The sequence below is a fragment of the Podarcis erhardii genome, assembly GCF_964252035.2.
Source record: "Podarcis erhardii genome assembly, chromosome: 10".
Classification (NCBI taxonomy): domain Eukaryota; kingdom Metazoa; phylum Chordata; class Lepidosauria; order Squamata; family Lacertidae; genus Podarcis; species Podarcis erhardii.
Window position 1 is genome coordinate 58174888 of NC_138500.1, and position 17704 is coordinate 58192591.

Sequence of the window (17704 nt, forward strand, 5' to 3'; positions counted from 1 at the left end):
TGCATTCCAGACCTTTAAACACAACCCCTAAAACAGCAATTTGATGTGAATTTTACTATCTAACGGGACCACTGATCCATAAAATGAAAGCAATAATCAATGTACTATACTATAAAATAAATAAGACAGTATTGTAGATGATAAAAATTAAAATTATTTTTTTCTTACCTGCACTGATGATAGTTATTGTTTGGATGGGGGGCTTTTATCCCTTTCCACAGTCACACAATCAATCAATCAATCAATCAATAAATCAGTAGCTGAACTGGATTCCACACAGTCACAAAAACAAATTAACCGAAAAAGCCTCAAAAACAAAAATGCAAAATAAATAGCAAAAGCAAAAACGCCACACTTAATCCATTCCGGAAGTCCATTTGACTTCCGAAATGTTCAAAAACCAAGGCACAGCTTCTGATTGGTGCAGGTGCCCTGGAAACAATCGCTGACAGCCGCATCGGATGTTCGGCTTCTGAAAAACGTTCAAAAACTGGAACACTTACTTCCGGGTTTTCAGCGTTTGAGAACCGAAGCGTTTGAGAACCAAGGTACCACTGTATATACTTACTATGTATGCTGTTAAAGTGAAGCTAAAGGTCTTATGATATTTGCCAACAATGGTGGATTTGAAGCAGTTTATACACTAGGGAGGAGCAAAGAATGAAGAGGGAGTAACTCATACTATTGGTTTGTGCTTTAAGAACTGAGATGCGGAATTAAACACATCTCATCCATACGGATAATTTCCCAGTCTGGAATCACAGAGCACACAGAACTCACTGTGAGATGTATATGTCTGTGCACATTTCACAAGAAATAAGGAAAATGGGTTGCTCACTGCTTCTGTTTTGCACACAATGCTATAACATATGAACTGTCTTCCAAAGGATACCTGCACAGAAGCCTTTCTTGCCCCCAGTATAATTATTTGCCAACAACTGGATGTTCTAAAGTAATATTTCACATGCCCCATGAAAATACCACACTGCATAAGTGGATTTTGGGCTAACATCATATCGAGTACGTTTCTGAGCACAATTCAAAGTGTTAGTGCTGACCTTTAAAGACCTAAACAGTCTCGGCCCAGTATAGCTGAAGGAGCATCTCCACCCCTATCATTCTACCCGGACATGGATGTCCAGTTCCGAGGGTCTTCTGGCAGTTCCCTCACTGCGAGAAGCGAGGTTACAGGGAACCAGGCAGAGAGCCTTCTCTGTAGTGGCGCCCGCCCTGTGGAATGCCTTACCGTCAGATGTCAAGGAGATAAACAGCTATCTGACTTTTAGAAGACCTCTGAAGGCAGCCCTTGTTTAGGGAAGTTCTTAATGTTCGATGTTTTATCATGTTTTTAATATTCTGTTAGGGGCTGCACAGAGTGGATGGGGCATAAATAAATAAATAATAACAACAACATTTATTATTATTATTATTATTATTATTATTATTATTATTATTGAGGGGGAATGTAAACGGTGAACACCAAATTGGTTCTGCTCCAAATCTTTTCTGCCATGCAGATGGGCAGGTGATTAACGGGAACTTATAATGATCAAGTCAAGGAAAGTTTGTATTATTGTTTTGAGCCATCGCGACAGAAACATAAAATACATATGTGTGAAACAGAAAAAGAAGACCAATCAATTGAATTGACAGGATTTAAAATATTCATTTGGTTAAAAACTCCCCTTAACATTTAATACTGATCTGATTCAATGATCAGACACTTTTGTTAAGAACATCTGAACAATAGGATGAAACTCGGGTCATTGTCTTCCAATAAAGGTAAAAAAGGTAAGGTAGAGGACCCCTGGAAGGTTAAGTCCAGTCAAAGGCGACTATGGGGTGCGGCACTCATCTCACTTTCAGGCCAAGGGAGCCAGCGTTTGTCCACAAACAGCATTCCAGGTCATGTGACCAGCATGACTAAATCGCTTCTGGCGCAATGGGACACCAAGACAGATGGCAGAGCGCATGGAAACCCCGTTTACCTTCCTTCCGCCCCCCCCCAATTTTTCAAATTGATTTTCCACATTTATAACAAATATAACATAAAAAACACAAAACAAAACATCTTACAATACTAAAAGAAAAAAAGAAAAAGAAAAAAAGAATAAAAACAGTCATTACTTCCAAAATCCAAGTTAACTTTCATTGTAGTCTGACTTCCTCGATTCCCCCCAACTGAATTTCATTGTGACACCTTTGTAACAGTTCTCCAAAATCCTCTTTCTAATACAATTAACTCCTTTACGCTGTTTACCTTCCTGCTGAATTGGTACCTATTTATCTACTTGCACTGGCGTGCTTTCAAACTGCTAGGTTGGCAGAAGGTGGGACAGAGCAACAGGAGTTTACTCTGTAGCGTGGATTCAAACTGCTGACCTTCTGATTGGCAAGCCCAAGAGGCTCAATGGTTTAGACCACAGCACCACCTATTCCCTTTCTTCCAAAAATGACTGTATGGATCTTATCACTCATCTGCCCCTTATCAGATGGGATCAACAAGCAAAATGAGTATCTTTTAAACTTTCCGCCTCTTATTCATTTCAGACTCCCATATTCATGGTCTATTATTTTCATTACCTTTCTTACCATAGTGAATGCAATCTCTTCCATCTCTCAATCTCTTCCTATCTAAAGCTCTGTTATACAATAAAACATTCAATTCGGCGCTGAGGATAGATGGGTGCCTCAATATATAAAAACAGTCAACAAAAAGCACTCAAGTAATAAAGGTCCCTATATATATATATATATATATATATATATATATATATATATATATAGAAAAACTTATCAGAAAAATACCACCATGCATGATTACACAATCTGATTTATCAAGCATGGTGCCAGACATGGATTTCTCACTTTTTTGAGAGAGGGCTGTGGGAAGAAGGTAAATAGCCTTATATTGGTAATGCCATAAATAAGGAATGGAGAACTCTGTTGTTGGACTCCAATTCCCAGCAGTGCCAGGGATGATGGGAATTGGAGTCCAATAACATTACATATACAATTGATTTGTATATTACAAATCAAATGATATTACAATTGATTCTATTGCAACAAGTAATCAAAAGTAATGATTTACTTCTTCTTTTTTAGTCACATTTCCTTAGTCAAGCAAATTTTCAGGCACACACTTCTGAAGCAAATCTAGTACCCAAGCTTTAGCTAAAGCATTAGTATTATTTATTTGCCAGTGATAACAATGCTTAGAGAGTATTATTATTATTATTATTATTATTATTATTATTAATTATACACTGCCCTATATCCACAGGTCTCAAGGTAGTTACAACATAAAATCACAATATAAAAACGCAAAATACACACAAAAAAAGAATAAAAACAAAAAAGTCCAATAAGGCATTGGATGGCAGCCAGCCAAGTGTTGGAACGATTAAGAAATATTCAAACTGGCTTTGCAACTTGTATTTTGCACACAGATCGGAAGTTGTGACATAATTTACTGTAGAACAGGTAAGAGTGTTGAAAACATAGTTCTGATTAAAGTGTAGAAGCATCTTTTCAAAATGACGCATGATGAATTAGGCTAGGCTTTCCCTACTTACAATGGGACTCGCTTGTCTGGAATGAAGTTCAGAATTTTGAAGATTTACCACTGAATGCCTATAGAGATTTCACAGATAATAATAAAAAAGGCATAATTCAAATCACTAAGTGGCGCAGCACTGCGAGGAAATAAAGGTAACACTTTTCAGTGCAGGGAGAAAAGCAGGGACTTTCATTAGGTGACTTGTCATTAGGAGCCACTGAGCTCCGCGGAACTCAAATGAATTTTTATTGCTGTAAAAGAAATTTCCAGATAAAAAGCCATCCATTAATGTGCAACAGCTAAGATCGCATCATTAAACCATTACATGGACACAATGTTCCGAAGTAGAATATCACAGCTCAACTCTTCCTTTTTGATAGTTAGAAGTGGGCAATAAACCTCACAAATTCATGAGAGGAAATGTCAGGAGCGTCTGTGTTGCCTTTGCTGTCGAAATCCAACCATTCCTGGGAAATTCAGACACTCTCTTCTCTTTTTCTTTGTTTAGAGCAAGAACAGGGAGGGGGGTGGCCCAGGAAGGGCTCTGGGGCAGGCCAGAGAAGGCTGGAGGATTGTATTTTGCCCCTGGATCTGCAGTTCCCCATCTCTGCACTAAGAAAACTCCCATTTTCCTTTGTAAACTCAACTGAATGAATCCTCTTTTTTAAAAAAATGTTGTTGTTGTTGTTGTTTAGTCGTTTAGTCGTGTCCGACTCTTCATGACCCCATGGACCAGAGCACGCCAGGCACTTCTGTCTGCCTCTCGCAGTCTGGTCAAACTCATGCTGGTAGCGTCACGAACACTATTCAACCATCTCGTCCTCTGTCGTCCCCTTCTCCTTATGCTCTCCATCTTTCCCAACATCAGGGTCTTTTCCAGGGAGTCTTCTCTTCTCATGAGGTGGCCAAAGTATTGGAGCCTCAGCTTCAGGATCTGTCCTTCCAGTGAGCACTCAGGGCTGATTTCCTTCAGAATGGATAGGTTTGATCTTCTTGCAGTCAGTCCATGGGACTCTCAAGAGTCTCCTCTAGCACTATAATTCAAAAGCATCAATTCTTCGGCGATCAGCCTTCTTTATGGTCCAGCTCTCACTTCCATACATCACTACTGGGAAAACCATAGAAATACCATGTACCTATCTATCGAGAATGCTTTCTCACTGGCAGATTCACACTATGGATCTCCTTGCCGCTGGAAAGAATCGAACCCTACTGCGAAGCATCCTTTGTTTTTAGCAGGCACAGCTAAGCTGGCATAGGATGATAAATAACACATCATTTTAATACAGTCGTAGCTTGGGAACCAAATGCCTTGGCATTCATACGCTTTGGCTCCCGAACGCCGCAAACCCAGAAGTGAGTGTTCTGGTTTGTAGGTATTCTTTTGGAACCCAAATGTCTGGCATGGTTTCTGTGGCTTCCAATTGGCTGCAGGAGCTTCCTGCACCCAATCGGAAGCCGCACCTTGGTTTCCGAACATTTTGGAAGTCAAATGGACTTCCGGAACAGATTCCGTTTGACTTACTAGATACAATGATATTTGAGACATCTTATTCTACCACCTTTTGTGATATTGGTGGTGTTTTGTTTCTCTTTGAATATGGCATCACAAACTACCCAGACACTTCAGAACAGAGACTGGATTAAAGCCCACACACTGGTTGCTGAATAGAGATTGTCTCGGATGTGCCATAACGTGGAGGTAATAACTTTATCTTTGTGTCTCAAACTCTCACCAAAATAAAAGGCTTCCAATAGTCAGCATTAAACAACAGTGGAAGCTTAAAATCAGCAATTAACACCAGGTTGTCTTTTACCCATTGAAAGGTCTGTTTTTAGCTTCTTACCCTTGTATGGTAACAGAAAGTCAAACTGCAAACACAGAATGCTTAAAGCGTATGTATCACCAAGTTCGCAAATAAAGGGTAGTTTCACTTGAGCACCATGGTTGAAAACTGATCGACATTCAGGGGGTTCAGCTCCCCCAAAGCCTCCAGTCATCACACCCTCTATCAGCATCTTAAACTCTTGAAAATTATGTGAGCGCTTACCCTTCCTAGCTCCTTATCTTCCAGTGCCAGGACCCCGGTACATTCTGTGAAAAGTTTCACTTTGACGACAGGCCGTGGATGTGTGGTGGTGAAATCCCCTTGAGTTCCCCATCTGCAACAAAATAAATGACAATATTAAAATTCCAAACGCATTAAAAAGCAAGCATTGTGGCGGCAGCAATCTCTCGAGGCCCCTGTAAGCAAGCACAGCATTTGTACTTCCCTACAGAGTTGCTACCTCCATCTGAAAACTCAAGTTCCCAAGATGGAAGAGCTTTCACAATTCTCCTATATTGGTTCTGTAATTAAAAATCATCCAATGTGGCAGATGGCATAATGAAAGATTAACTATATTCGGGGAGTTTGTAGCACGAAGCAGATGGACTTCTACAAATTTATGTTTGGGTAAGTTTGTATTTGTCCCATTAAAATAAACCGAAGGTGGTTAAGATTAATGGTATGGCATTGAACTTGCTTTTCAAGCTTCTTATACAATTGTCTAGTGCAACCCAAGTGTGTTCTTAACTCAGGATCCTGGCGAACACTACATGTGGGCTAATAGTAGTGTAATGCATTAATGATCCTATGTGTACACAGCGGATTCCAAAGCACAGGAGCTGCAGAATCAAATTATCTGCATTTGCTGTTGATCTCCCTGCAAGGAAACCCCCCCCCCCACTGATTTGCAGCAGCTGGCCTAGAGGCCAGACTTTTTCGGGTGGTAGATGGGGAAATCAAATAAACAATCAAAATTTATGGGTTGATGTGGTCAGGGACTTCTGGGCTAGGGTGCTGATTGCTGTTCTTAAAACTGCTGAGCATTGTTTTGTTTTGTTTTATTGTTAGTGTGCTGCGGGAGTTTTGTACTGCTGTTATGGTGGGCTTTTTGGAGGGGTTACATGTTGTGCAGAACATTAACATCTTATAACATGTCACAGAATCATAGAATGGTAGATCTGGAAGAGACCACAGGGGTCTAATTGAACCCTCTGAACTGCAAGCATCTTTTGCCTGAAGTGGGGCTTGAACCCATAACCCTGAAATTAAGAGTCTCAAACTCTATCAACTGAGCTATCCCAGTGGTGTAATACATTTATTAAGTTTAAATAATAATAATATTCCTGTAATGTCCCAGGCAAAGTTGACACCCCTCCCCGCACCCATCACAACACTACACACTGTGTAGTGTGTAGTGTCCACATTACATGTAATGTCCACATTACATGCAAACATAAGGCATAAATCAATGCATGGCAATGCCTGAACAACTCTTTGATGACACCCAACCTATTATAAAACACATCTTCAATGGTAGCACACAACATGGGAGCAGAAGAGTTAATGCAGTGCCTGTAGCTGCTATGGCAGGATAACAACAACAACAACAACAACAACAACAACAACAAGTTGTTATTTATACCCCACCCATCTAGCCGGCCCTACCCAGCCACTCTAGGAGGCTTCCAACAGGATATTAAAAACACAATAAAAGATCAAACATTAAAAACTTCCCTAAACAGGGCTGCCTTCAGATGTCTTCTAAAAGTCATATAGTTGTTTATTTCCCTGACATCTGATGGGAGGGCGTTACACAGGGTGGGTGCCACTGCTGAGAAGACACTCTGCCTGGTTCCCTGTAACCTCACTTCTCACAGTGAGGGAACTGCCAGAAGGCCCTCAGAGCTGGACCTCAGTGTCTGGGCTGAACGATGGGGATGGAAACGCTCCTTCAGGTATCCTGGGCCAAGGCTTACACAGAAGACCCAGTGAATTGCAAAAGCCACATGCTAACAGGATTCTATCTGTGCAACAAGGGACACCAGTTGTCACGAGGGTCTGGTTGGGGAGGAGTGGCTCCTTAGTCAGAATTCTCACATGGTAGATTCCCCATGCCAAAATTTCCTGCTGATACACCCAATTGTCTTGATTTTTCACAATGAAAAAGTCATCTATATTAAACAATAGGGTTGCTCCTGAGGCTGCATTTTCCCCCATATTTTGATTTAGAAATATTTTTTATTTACTCACTGAAGTTATTAATTGCCCCAAAGCTCCTGTTCTCTGGGCATCCTAGAAGAAGTCTCAAATGAAATAAAGATTACTGACTAATACACCACACAACAGGCACCAATACTACAAGCTTCAAAATTCCTGGGCATAAACCAAACCTGTCAAAAGACAGCAAAACTCGATTGCAAACATCAGATTGTAAAAAACCCGGGACTTTCGTGGCAATTGACAATATAGTCAATATTATCACCTTCCGTCTGACCCTTAGCCCTCACAAATCGAAGTTTGTGTCTGCCTTCAGCACAGAGCTTCTGCCTTGCAATTCCGCTGTCATGGGATGCAATATGTCAACTGTTGTTAATGGTGCAATATGTCAACTGTAAAAGTTACTTATCATGTCCTAGTCTGAATGCGACCTTTCTGTTACCAAGACCACAAACTTACACTACCTTCCTAAAGTAAGCAAAAGCATGCGCTGCTATAACAACTGGATTCTCTTCCCTTCCATTAGTTATGCAATTGTGCCAATTTCACAGCAAACTTTACATAAACATGCAATTTTTGATTAAGGCTTTGATGTTTTGGAGATAGCAGAAGTTATGTTCCGTGGCTTCTGCCAGGAGGGCAGAAAAGGGTCATTTAACTTCTGACAGAACTGTTACCTCTTACAACTGATCCACTGCAACTCTGTCAAACATAGCCTAAGTGTTTATTTTATGAAGCTATGCAAGCATTAGAAGAAATATTTTCTACTCATATCCTTGACTCCACCTCTGCCTTTTGTGCCTGCTAGGAAAACCTAACTTCTATTTACTTAAAATATTCATCTTATATCTTTTGGCTGCTCACAGGCCCCCAAGGCAGGTTTGGGTTAGTTTGAAATTTATTTATTTTGTTTTGCAGATTTATAAACCTCAAAGCTACGAAAGTGGTGTGCAATAAGTTAAAAAAACAAAAGATGCAGACTCAGTAAACTAAAAGCAGTAAAACAATTTCTACAATTCAATTCAGTAAAATGAATGGGTCACACTTCAGGTAAAGCCTTCTTCAACAAACACAACTTCAGCGGCTATCTGAATATCAAGATAGTTTGTTCTTGACTGCTACTCTATTCTGAACTTAAAAATGGAAAGCGTAATGCTGGTGGGTCAACAAAAGAGGTTTAAAGACTCTCTCAAGGCAATTCTAAAAAATAAAAGTAGTATAAACACCGACAACTGGGAAACACTGGCCTGAGAAAGCTCCAATTGGAAAACAGCCTTTACCAAAGGTGCCATGGGCTTTGAAGACACTCGAACACAGGACGAAAGGGAGAAACATGCTAAGAGGAAGACACACTTGGCAAACCCTCACTGTGATCAACTACCACCCGGAAACCAATGTCCCCACTGTAGAAGGACGTGTGGGTCCAGAATTGGCCTCCACAGTCACTTACGGACTCACTGATTAAACCGTGCTTATGGAAGATTATCTTACTTGGCTACAAGTCATTGCCAAAAAAGAAGGAAGAATATCAAGATGCTAGGTGCTTGTGTAGTTCCAATTGGTATTGAATTCAAGAGGGCTGAAGCTGCAACAATTAAAGTCTGGTTTCTAGTACAAACTGCCTTCATATTGGATCCATCTAGCTCGGCACTGTTTGCAGTGACTGGCAGTTAACCGCCAAGATTTCAGACAGGGCACACTCCCAAGGCTACCTGAAGATGCTGGGGTTTGAACCTGGGATGTGGTGTGTGCAAAGCAGTGGCTCTACCACTTGGTGAACTTCATCCATAGGATTTTGAAGATGGCAAGCTGTGATGGCCTGGGAATCAGATTCAGAGGCTGAACCTGAGTAATCCCAGACTGCATAGGAGTCCCTGCCTCCAGGACCGGCTGAGCCGGGGCTGGGGCTTGAACCTGAAGGGCCCTCATCTGTGCCGGATCCTCAGGAGCAGACACCAGCTGAGTCTGCTCTGGCCCCTGAGGTGATGGAGGACCCATTGCCTGCAGGTGCTCCACTCTCAGCCCTGTCAGGGGAAGGTGAGGTTGCCTCTGGGTCCAGTAACCCTCCAGCCTCTCCTGAGCTGCAGAGGCTCAGGGCAGAGAGGCGGAGGGAACTAAGTTCCCGCAGGAGGAGTGCTCACCTCCAGGCCAGGAGAGGTGAGTGACCTGTGGACCGGGGCTTCAGTCTTGATGGACAGCCCCCATACCACACCCTCGACCTCGGACTGGACTCGGACCACGCTGCACGGTAACCCCCCAGAACCAGCACACAAGCGTTGGAACATGGGAGCCCTCTTGGAGCTTAATACAGTGCCAGGGGTTGCCTTTATCATCCTGAGTTGGGTGATAACAGTCAATGTTGGCAACAACTTTCCAGGATTTCAGACAGGGGAACTTTCTGTCCTTTTCCTGGGACTGAAATCTGGGACCTTCAGTGTGCAACAAGTGTGAGCTGTCACTGAGTTAATGCTCCTCCCTGGAGCTGAGCAACTGGGTATCTAATTCAGCTTACCTAAGTGACTCCCCCGAGATGCTAGGCTAAGTATTCTCCAAAGGACCCTAGGGGGCATCACATCACTAAAGCCAATTAATAATTTTCAAGCCTTTTATCATGCAAATTTAAACAGTAAGTGCACTTGGAAACAAGGAAGAGAACATTATTATGTAGGAAAGAAATGAAGATAGAAACAATTCAAAGAAACGCTAGTAAGATAATACACTTCAGGAAGTCATTTCATGTATAAAAAGAATTCATTTTAAAAAATGATTAAGTATTCATTTCAGAGGGAGAGAGAGAGAGAGAGAGAAATTACAATTGCAGATTGCCTAAGGGCATCTCCAGCCTGTCACTGTTTGGCAGGAGATATTGAAGTGCACACCGTAAATTTTGGTTTGTGCAATTAAAATGAACTAAAAGGCTCTGTTGTCCTTGTGCAACAAATCCACTTTAAAATAGCTTTTCTTCTTTTTGCAGTTAGGAAAGTGGTGGGAAAATGCATTGGAAATAAGGAATGAACAAATGATTAATGGTAAGACATCTAAACACCTTACAAGCAAATCAGAATGAACTCTCGCTGCTGCTGAACTTCCCTACAAAAATATCAGATTGGTTGCTCAAACAAGACCAGGTACCAGCTAAGCTCTGCAAGACTTGTACAAGCAACTCGGAATGAATGCTTCACAGATAGGGGGTATGGAGGAGACGTTATCTTTTGCACCCTTGAGATGTAAAGGTGTGTAGCATGATACAGAGTTGTGACCACGTGGCTGACTTGAGTCTACATCCTATCCCCCAGATCTCTGCATAATATCTAGCCGGATGTGTGACATTACATTGACACATGTGACCACATGCTTCCTGCCCCCCAAACCACTTCAGTGGCTGCTGTGTGTGAAAGAGAGGTTGGGGAGAGATAAATGATGGCTTGGAAGACTTGTTGCATTGTCTGTCTTAACTACACATCACTGGGAGACATAGGAAATATATGGGGTGGCAGTGGTTACATGTGTTGTGCAGCAATGTGAAGGCCTGGGGGAAACATCTCTCCCCCTCCCTATTTTTAATGCCTCAAATCATAGCAAAAAATTCCAAATGTAGATGTTTGTATGCTGCATAACCTGGGCCTTCATTATTAGAGAGCTCCGATTTTAATATGGAGCCTGACCAGTCCCGGCAGAGTCAAAATCATGTGACAAACTACATTTCTGGCTTGTCAACCATTTCCTAAAGAACAGAGCAGCCCTCGGTAACATAGACTTTAGCCTGTGTTAGACCATTAATGTAGTACGACAACCTTATTTGTAGATTTAATCAGCTAAAGTTGTGGAAAACATTTGTACGTGTTTTCAATTTATGCATTTTGATTCACCCTGCCCCCAACCCCCGAGCACCTAGCCATCTGTGAGCTATCGTAAGGTGAATTGATTTCTGTTGCAGGGAACAGGTGCCTTGGAGACAAAATACTGCAATCTCTTACTCTGGGATAGAGCAATTACGGCATGTCAGTCACTGCAGATTTAATACTTATATAGTCCTGACATGTTATTGGCAGTGAGGGGGAAAACAACCCAAATGTCAGCTTTGCGTCTCAAAAATACAGCACCTTTAGCAAGCTAATGGAAGGGAGTGGGAAATTTTTGGAGGAAATGGGAAAAGTCATTACAATCAAGTCTTGGAATTGCATCTCAAAAATGAAAAAGGGAAAGGGGGGGAGAGAATGGAAAGTGAGCCTACACAATCCCAACAGAATACACACATGCAAACTGAGCAGGCATCTACCTTCACAAAATGAATCAATCTTTGTGCCATTGTTTACCAATGAAAGACTAATGTCTGCAAGTATGCAAAATACACATACATCAAGGGAGGGGAAACTCAGGTCTGGAGGGGGGGGCAAACGTGGCCCCTTTTCAGGCTTCGGAGACTCGGCTACTTCCCCCCAATGGTATATAATACTGTTTTGTAATTTATGACTTTTATAATTTATGATAATTTAGAATTTAAATGTATTTTCATGTAATATTTGATACTTCCAGCTGATGAAGGTGAATACATCGAAACAGGGCCCTATCCTGGTTTCTAATCCATAATTCGCTTCTGACTTCTGTTCTATGATTGAAACTGAGTCTCCATCTACAAGCTGTTAATTATAAGGATCAACATTATTGTCGAGTGAAAAAGAAAAAATCTTTGTAACGAATTATTATGTTATACATATCTTTTTGAGTTTGAGTTTGTAATCTGTATTAGAGTTTGCAATCTCTATTTGAGTTTGTAATCCTTATCAGAACACATACTTTTGAATGGATTAGTTTTTGTTACTATTGACTATTGATTTGTGAGTACGGACCACTCCCACTATTGAAACTTACATTGGCCTGAGTTCTTGGTGTGCTTTTTTCTTCCACCGCTTTGGCCGTAGATAAGAAGGACAAAGCGAAGAGAGTTGCTTACCATTTAAAGAGTCTTTAATGATCACAGCAAAAGAACAAAGCAGCCATTCTCAGAATGAAGATGTTCCCAATTAAGGTTTCCACCCACTTCCCCTCTAATCACTTCCATGCCTTGCAACCTGATCTCACAACCACTGTGCTTTTTGAGTAGCCACCTTATCTGCTCTACATGACCTTGGACTGATAGGCTGGAGCTCTCTCTCTTCCTGTTCTTCTTCACTTTGCTGTTCACGCCCCAGGTTCATCCCAACTTTTGTCTTCAGAACTATGCCCCTCTGCAAACCACTGTTTCAAATCTATACTGCTCCACTGCTCCTGGGCAGCTTCAGGATCCTGGTCAGGAGCAGAGAAAAGGGGAGGCTCCCACTATTCCTCATCAGAGCAGGTCTCCTCAGCCTGGTCTCTGACACCCCTCCAGGCTACTTTATCTAGCCCTCAGGACTGTCTACGGGCCACATCCTGCACTGGTTCTGCTCTGCAATTTCCTCTAGTGACTCTGCCTGCCTGGATTGTGTCCTTGAACTGTGATAAGACTTCTTGCTTGCTTGGATGAAGAGTGGAGAGTCGTGTGTCCGAATGCATCCACCGCCGGAATGCAGTCCCAAGGTGGCTGCCCATGAAGCTAGCAAGAGGTCTTCTCACAGCTCAAGGATGCAATCCAGTGATGTAGTCATAGTGAAAATCAATCCCCACCCCTGATGTCTAGATGCCCTGCTGGGTTGCAGGGACCTCAAGGATCACTGGAACCAATTTCTGCTTCTTTTCATTCATCCTGATATTTTGGAAGGGCACATGTTTGTGTAAACAGTTGATTTCCAGTTGCTATAGCAGAACCAAGAAAGGGAATCCAGCATGGATGTGTGCAAAGAGAAGTATGTTGAGCTAAGAAGGGTGGAGGGCAAGGTTTAAGATCCCGCTCTAGCAGGGTCTTCAAATGTATGTATATCGTTTGTTCCATGTGACTTGCTACTTTCCTCCCCAAGGAATGACTAGCAAAGCATCACACTTAGGTAGGATGTATGTAGAATGCTTTCAGTAGTGAGAAATACTCTGTAAAACATTAACTACTGCTTTTATGCTGCCCCCCACACCTGACACTGGGAAGAATCCCATTTTGGGGGGGAGTTGATGTGTCTGGGTATGGAGCACACACACAGAGAACACATCCAGGGTTCCCCGAGAGAGGCAACTCATCCTCAGTAAATCCTCCCTGCCCATCATAATGTGGTGAAAGGCATTTTGCTAATACACAGCAGTAGCAGGAGCACATGGCAAAGAATGTGGGATGTAGATAGGGTCATGTCATTCTGACTAATCCCAAAGGCACAGCGACAGGGCCAAAGTTACGCAGTGAGCTACGCGGCTGAAAAGATCTGAATGTGGGCACAACACTTGCACAACACTTCTAAATAATTGTCAACCTAGCAGTTCGAAAGCTCGTCAAAGTGCAAGTAGATAAATAGGTACCGCTCCGGCGGGAAGGTAAACGGCGTTTCCATGCACTGTTTCAGTTCTCCAAAAGCGGCTTAGTCATGCGGGCCACATGACCTGGAAGCTGTACGCCGGCTCCCTTGGCCAGTAAAGCGAGATGAGCGCTGCAACACCAGAGTCGTCCATGACTGGACCTGATGGTCAGGGGTCCCTTTACCTTTACCTAGAGATCCCAATTGTTTTATTTAATGTTTTTACAGATACAGAGTGCAGTTATGCCACATTCCCCACTTCCCTTCAACCTTACCATTTTATTTTTATTTTTTTAAAAAATCAAGTTTTCATTGTCCAAGGCTTCTGGACAGCTATAATAATATGTCAGAACCAAAATGTGAACTAATTGTTCTGAAATTTGCTGTATTGAATTCTGCCTACCTATCACAACAGGGAAGGAACTGGCAGAACCTGCCAAAGTCTCCTCCTTTCCTTCCCTCCTCATCTTTCTGCTGCAGATCTTCTGAAGGAGTTGCTTTTAATGCAATGTGTCCAAAAGTTATTCCCTTGTCTCTGCAATGTACAACTAATTCTCATTTTCAACAGCTTAGCAATTCTGATAGATGTTCCAAATAAATTATTTAATCCAATTTTACACAGAATCTTTCGGTCCAATGCAGGGTAATAAAGAAACATTCTTTTAAAACTCATGTCAGAATGGAACTCAGATCAGTAATACGTACAAGCAAGCTGCATCCAGATTAATTAAATTTCAACATGAAGATTTATTACTTGTGAGTTTCCATTAAAATCTCCTCTGTCCTTACATTTGCAGGAATCATGCGGCACATATGTCCATGTAAGCAAGGCATACAAAAATAATGTACTGTTTCAAGTATTATTTACTTACACTCTTGAAAATGACACAAATGTAACAGCTGCAATGTTTGCTGTAGTGGGTAATTTTATTTTAGTGACATCTGCAAGTATTGTGTCCATAAAGGTAACTCAATTTCGCAGAGACTATTAAAAAAAATCAAACTATCAAGATCAATGTTAAATAAGATTCAATACTTTGGGATTTGGTTAGCAACGGCAATCAGAAATGCGCATTTTTGTAACGAAAACAACACGTAGAGAGAAAAAAGCCTAGCAAGCTGAAAATTGTTATTGTAAAAGGAACAACACAAAGCACAACTCTTTAATTTAAGACGTTGATGAAGATGTTATGAAAGATTAAGACTGAGAATCTCTCTTTTGAATAGAGATGGCCACTGAAAGTTGCGTGCCGAGGTCCCCAGGGCCACCCCAATAACTCACACATCACACAGAATTTTTGTTTAAGGTTTTTGGCATAATTTTGGCCACAACTTTATTAAAATACAAAAATGTGAGTAGTTGCTTAGGCATTGCTTGCGACTATCTGCCCCCACTATGGGGGACAGACTGACATTCCGCACAATGCGAAAGTCAGAAAAGGGTTTACACCTGGGGGTAGCGACGGAGCAGGGAACCTGCCCTCAGCCCTCCCCAAATGCAACCAGGAGCTCATTGCTATGGCCCGAGCCCCCTTGACAGAGTGGACAAGCAATAGTTAGCCCCTGATTCCTTTAACGGAATCCCTTGCAGCAGCAGCATTAGAGGGGCAGGCACAGCCAATCCATGCCCCTCAACCAACCAAACCATAAACCAATGCCTAACCGTGAACCTTACAAGTTGTGACGATTTGCTACGCAGTAGGCAAAAACCAAATGGCCCCAGCCAATCAGCCAGATGGACAAAATTCCTACCAGGCCCCCGCTCCAAAGCAGACGACCCCATGACAGGCATAGCAAGGTAAAAGGGAACAACCCTATTCTAGGGAGGGAGGGACGGGCAATCCAATGCACGGGCGAAAAGAGGAAGCCCTAGCCTCGTGCAACGAGTTTTAGCATTTCTGGCTGTCAATCAACAAATGGCAATATTAACTTCTTCCCAACAACAAGGGAAGCCCCAATCGCATCAGTGGCCAACGATCAATTAGCCCGCCCCCAACTTTGGAGTGTCCTGGCGGCCCCCACCGCAACACGTGCTCTCCATGAAGGAGAAAATGCTATTGTAATGGATGTATGGGGTTGCTCGTGCGTAAGTTTGCCACCACTCCTGGCTAGGTAGCCTGGTTAAACCTTTCCTGATTGGACAGCCCTTCACTTCGTGGCTGTTCAGTCGCTAGCAGAATCCATCAGTGGGCTTTTCTTAAACTTTTTCCAGCACAGATGCTCTTTGACACCAAGTCTACGCCTACTTTCCCTGCGCGGAAGTCTTCTGCGCAGGGTGGGTGTGGGCAGAGGAGGACCTGTGCTCTCCCCGCTGGTCTCCAGCGAAGAGTCCTGGAGACCCCTCTCCAATTCCCCCAACCGCCCCCCTTTATCCCTGGTGTTACGCTGATTTCCTTCCCCAGCCGATGAGTTCCCTCTCTCCTTGCTTGGGCCTTCTCCGGCATCGCTTGGGAGCCCTGCCTCCACTTCTGGCTCCGATGTCAGTTCCCTGACAGCTATGTCAAAGAGGGATGGCAGCAGGGTAGAATGGGGGTATACACTATAGGAAGCCTTCTGCGGGCAAAACTAAAAAATGGCAAAAGAAGAAATAGGAAAAAGAACACACAGGTGTTGGGGTATCTCTGCAGTGGGTCAACACACACAAGAAAGACATAGTCTGGTATAACCAAGTGGAAGGAACTCAAATTTCCTCTCTTTTCCAGCAGCTGTAAAGAGCTTCTGTCTGCACATTTTGTTATTAAACATTTACAGCAATAAAAATTTAAATGGTCAAGAAATCCTATGGACATTAATGTGCAAAGCTACTGTGCGTGGCTAACACTGTCAAGAACTGCCAAGAGGAAAATGCTAAGGAGTTGGCTGTTCAAGCAACAGGGAAACCTGATAGCATGTAAGCAAAAGAGAGAAACAGTAACTGCTTTAGACAACTAAGATTCAAGGAAAGTGTTTTTTAAAGTGAGGCTTTGTGGAAAAGGTCACTGTCTGTGTTGGTGTCCTTTTGAAAGCATAAAGAAATAGAAAACTGCTAACAGAAGAGAAAGTGGCCGACAACAAGGGGAGAAACTAATTCAGTTCACTTTTAAATAAAGGATTCCTGGACCAATATGCAAACTGAAACACAACTACTTTTAAAATCCACGTTTCTCTGAATTTTGTGATGCAGTTTTCAAGCCCAAAAGTGCACAGGAGCACACATATCATTGAAGACGATGTCTACAGGTACATTACATTAGGGAAACAGCTAGCAAGGAATCACCTATTGTAGCAGAAATGCACACCAGTCTGTAAAGTAAATATTGCAAATTGATGGGGAAATAGGGCAAACAGAAGAAACTGAGAGAACCTGAATTTGACAGATATAATAATAATAATAATAATAATAATAATAATAATAATTTTATTATTTGTACCCCACCCATCCGTTTTTAAAACTGACTTAAAAAGATAACCTCTCTGAGATAACCTCTGATAACCTCTTTAATACAAGTACTTATAAAAATTGCAGATGGCAAGCATCATCTTAAGAGGAACTGACCTTTCCCCTCACAAAAGAGGCATCACCTTAGAAGAGACATCCCCTCCTAGGACACAGGTGCATTACCTAAAATACACACATTTCTTGCTTCAGAAGTACAGTTTTTACCGGTTTGCAAATTTAAATTGACGGAGTAACAGACTGATTT

The 17704-nt window shown here is 42.2% G+C and overlaps 1 protein-coding gene across 3 annotated transcripts in view; it reads right to left on the minus strand.

The window, feature by feature from the left end:
• CADPS2 (calcium dependent secretion activator 2) overlaps nt 1-17704 on the minus strand; it is a 351450-nt gene that overhangs the window by 183713 nt on the left and 150033 nt on the right. For all 3 annotated transcript variants that reach the window (XM_081878161.1, XM_081878160.1, XM_081878159.1), the window contains exon 7: nt 5611-5722. In XM_081878161.1, coding sequence (XP_081734287.1) covers nt 5611-5722 — 112 coding nt within the window. The remainder of the gene's footprint in view (nt 1-5610; nt 5723-17704) is intronic.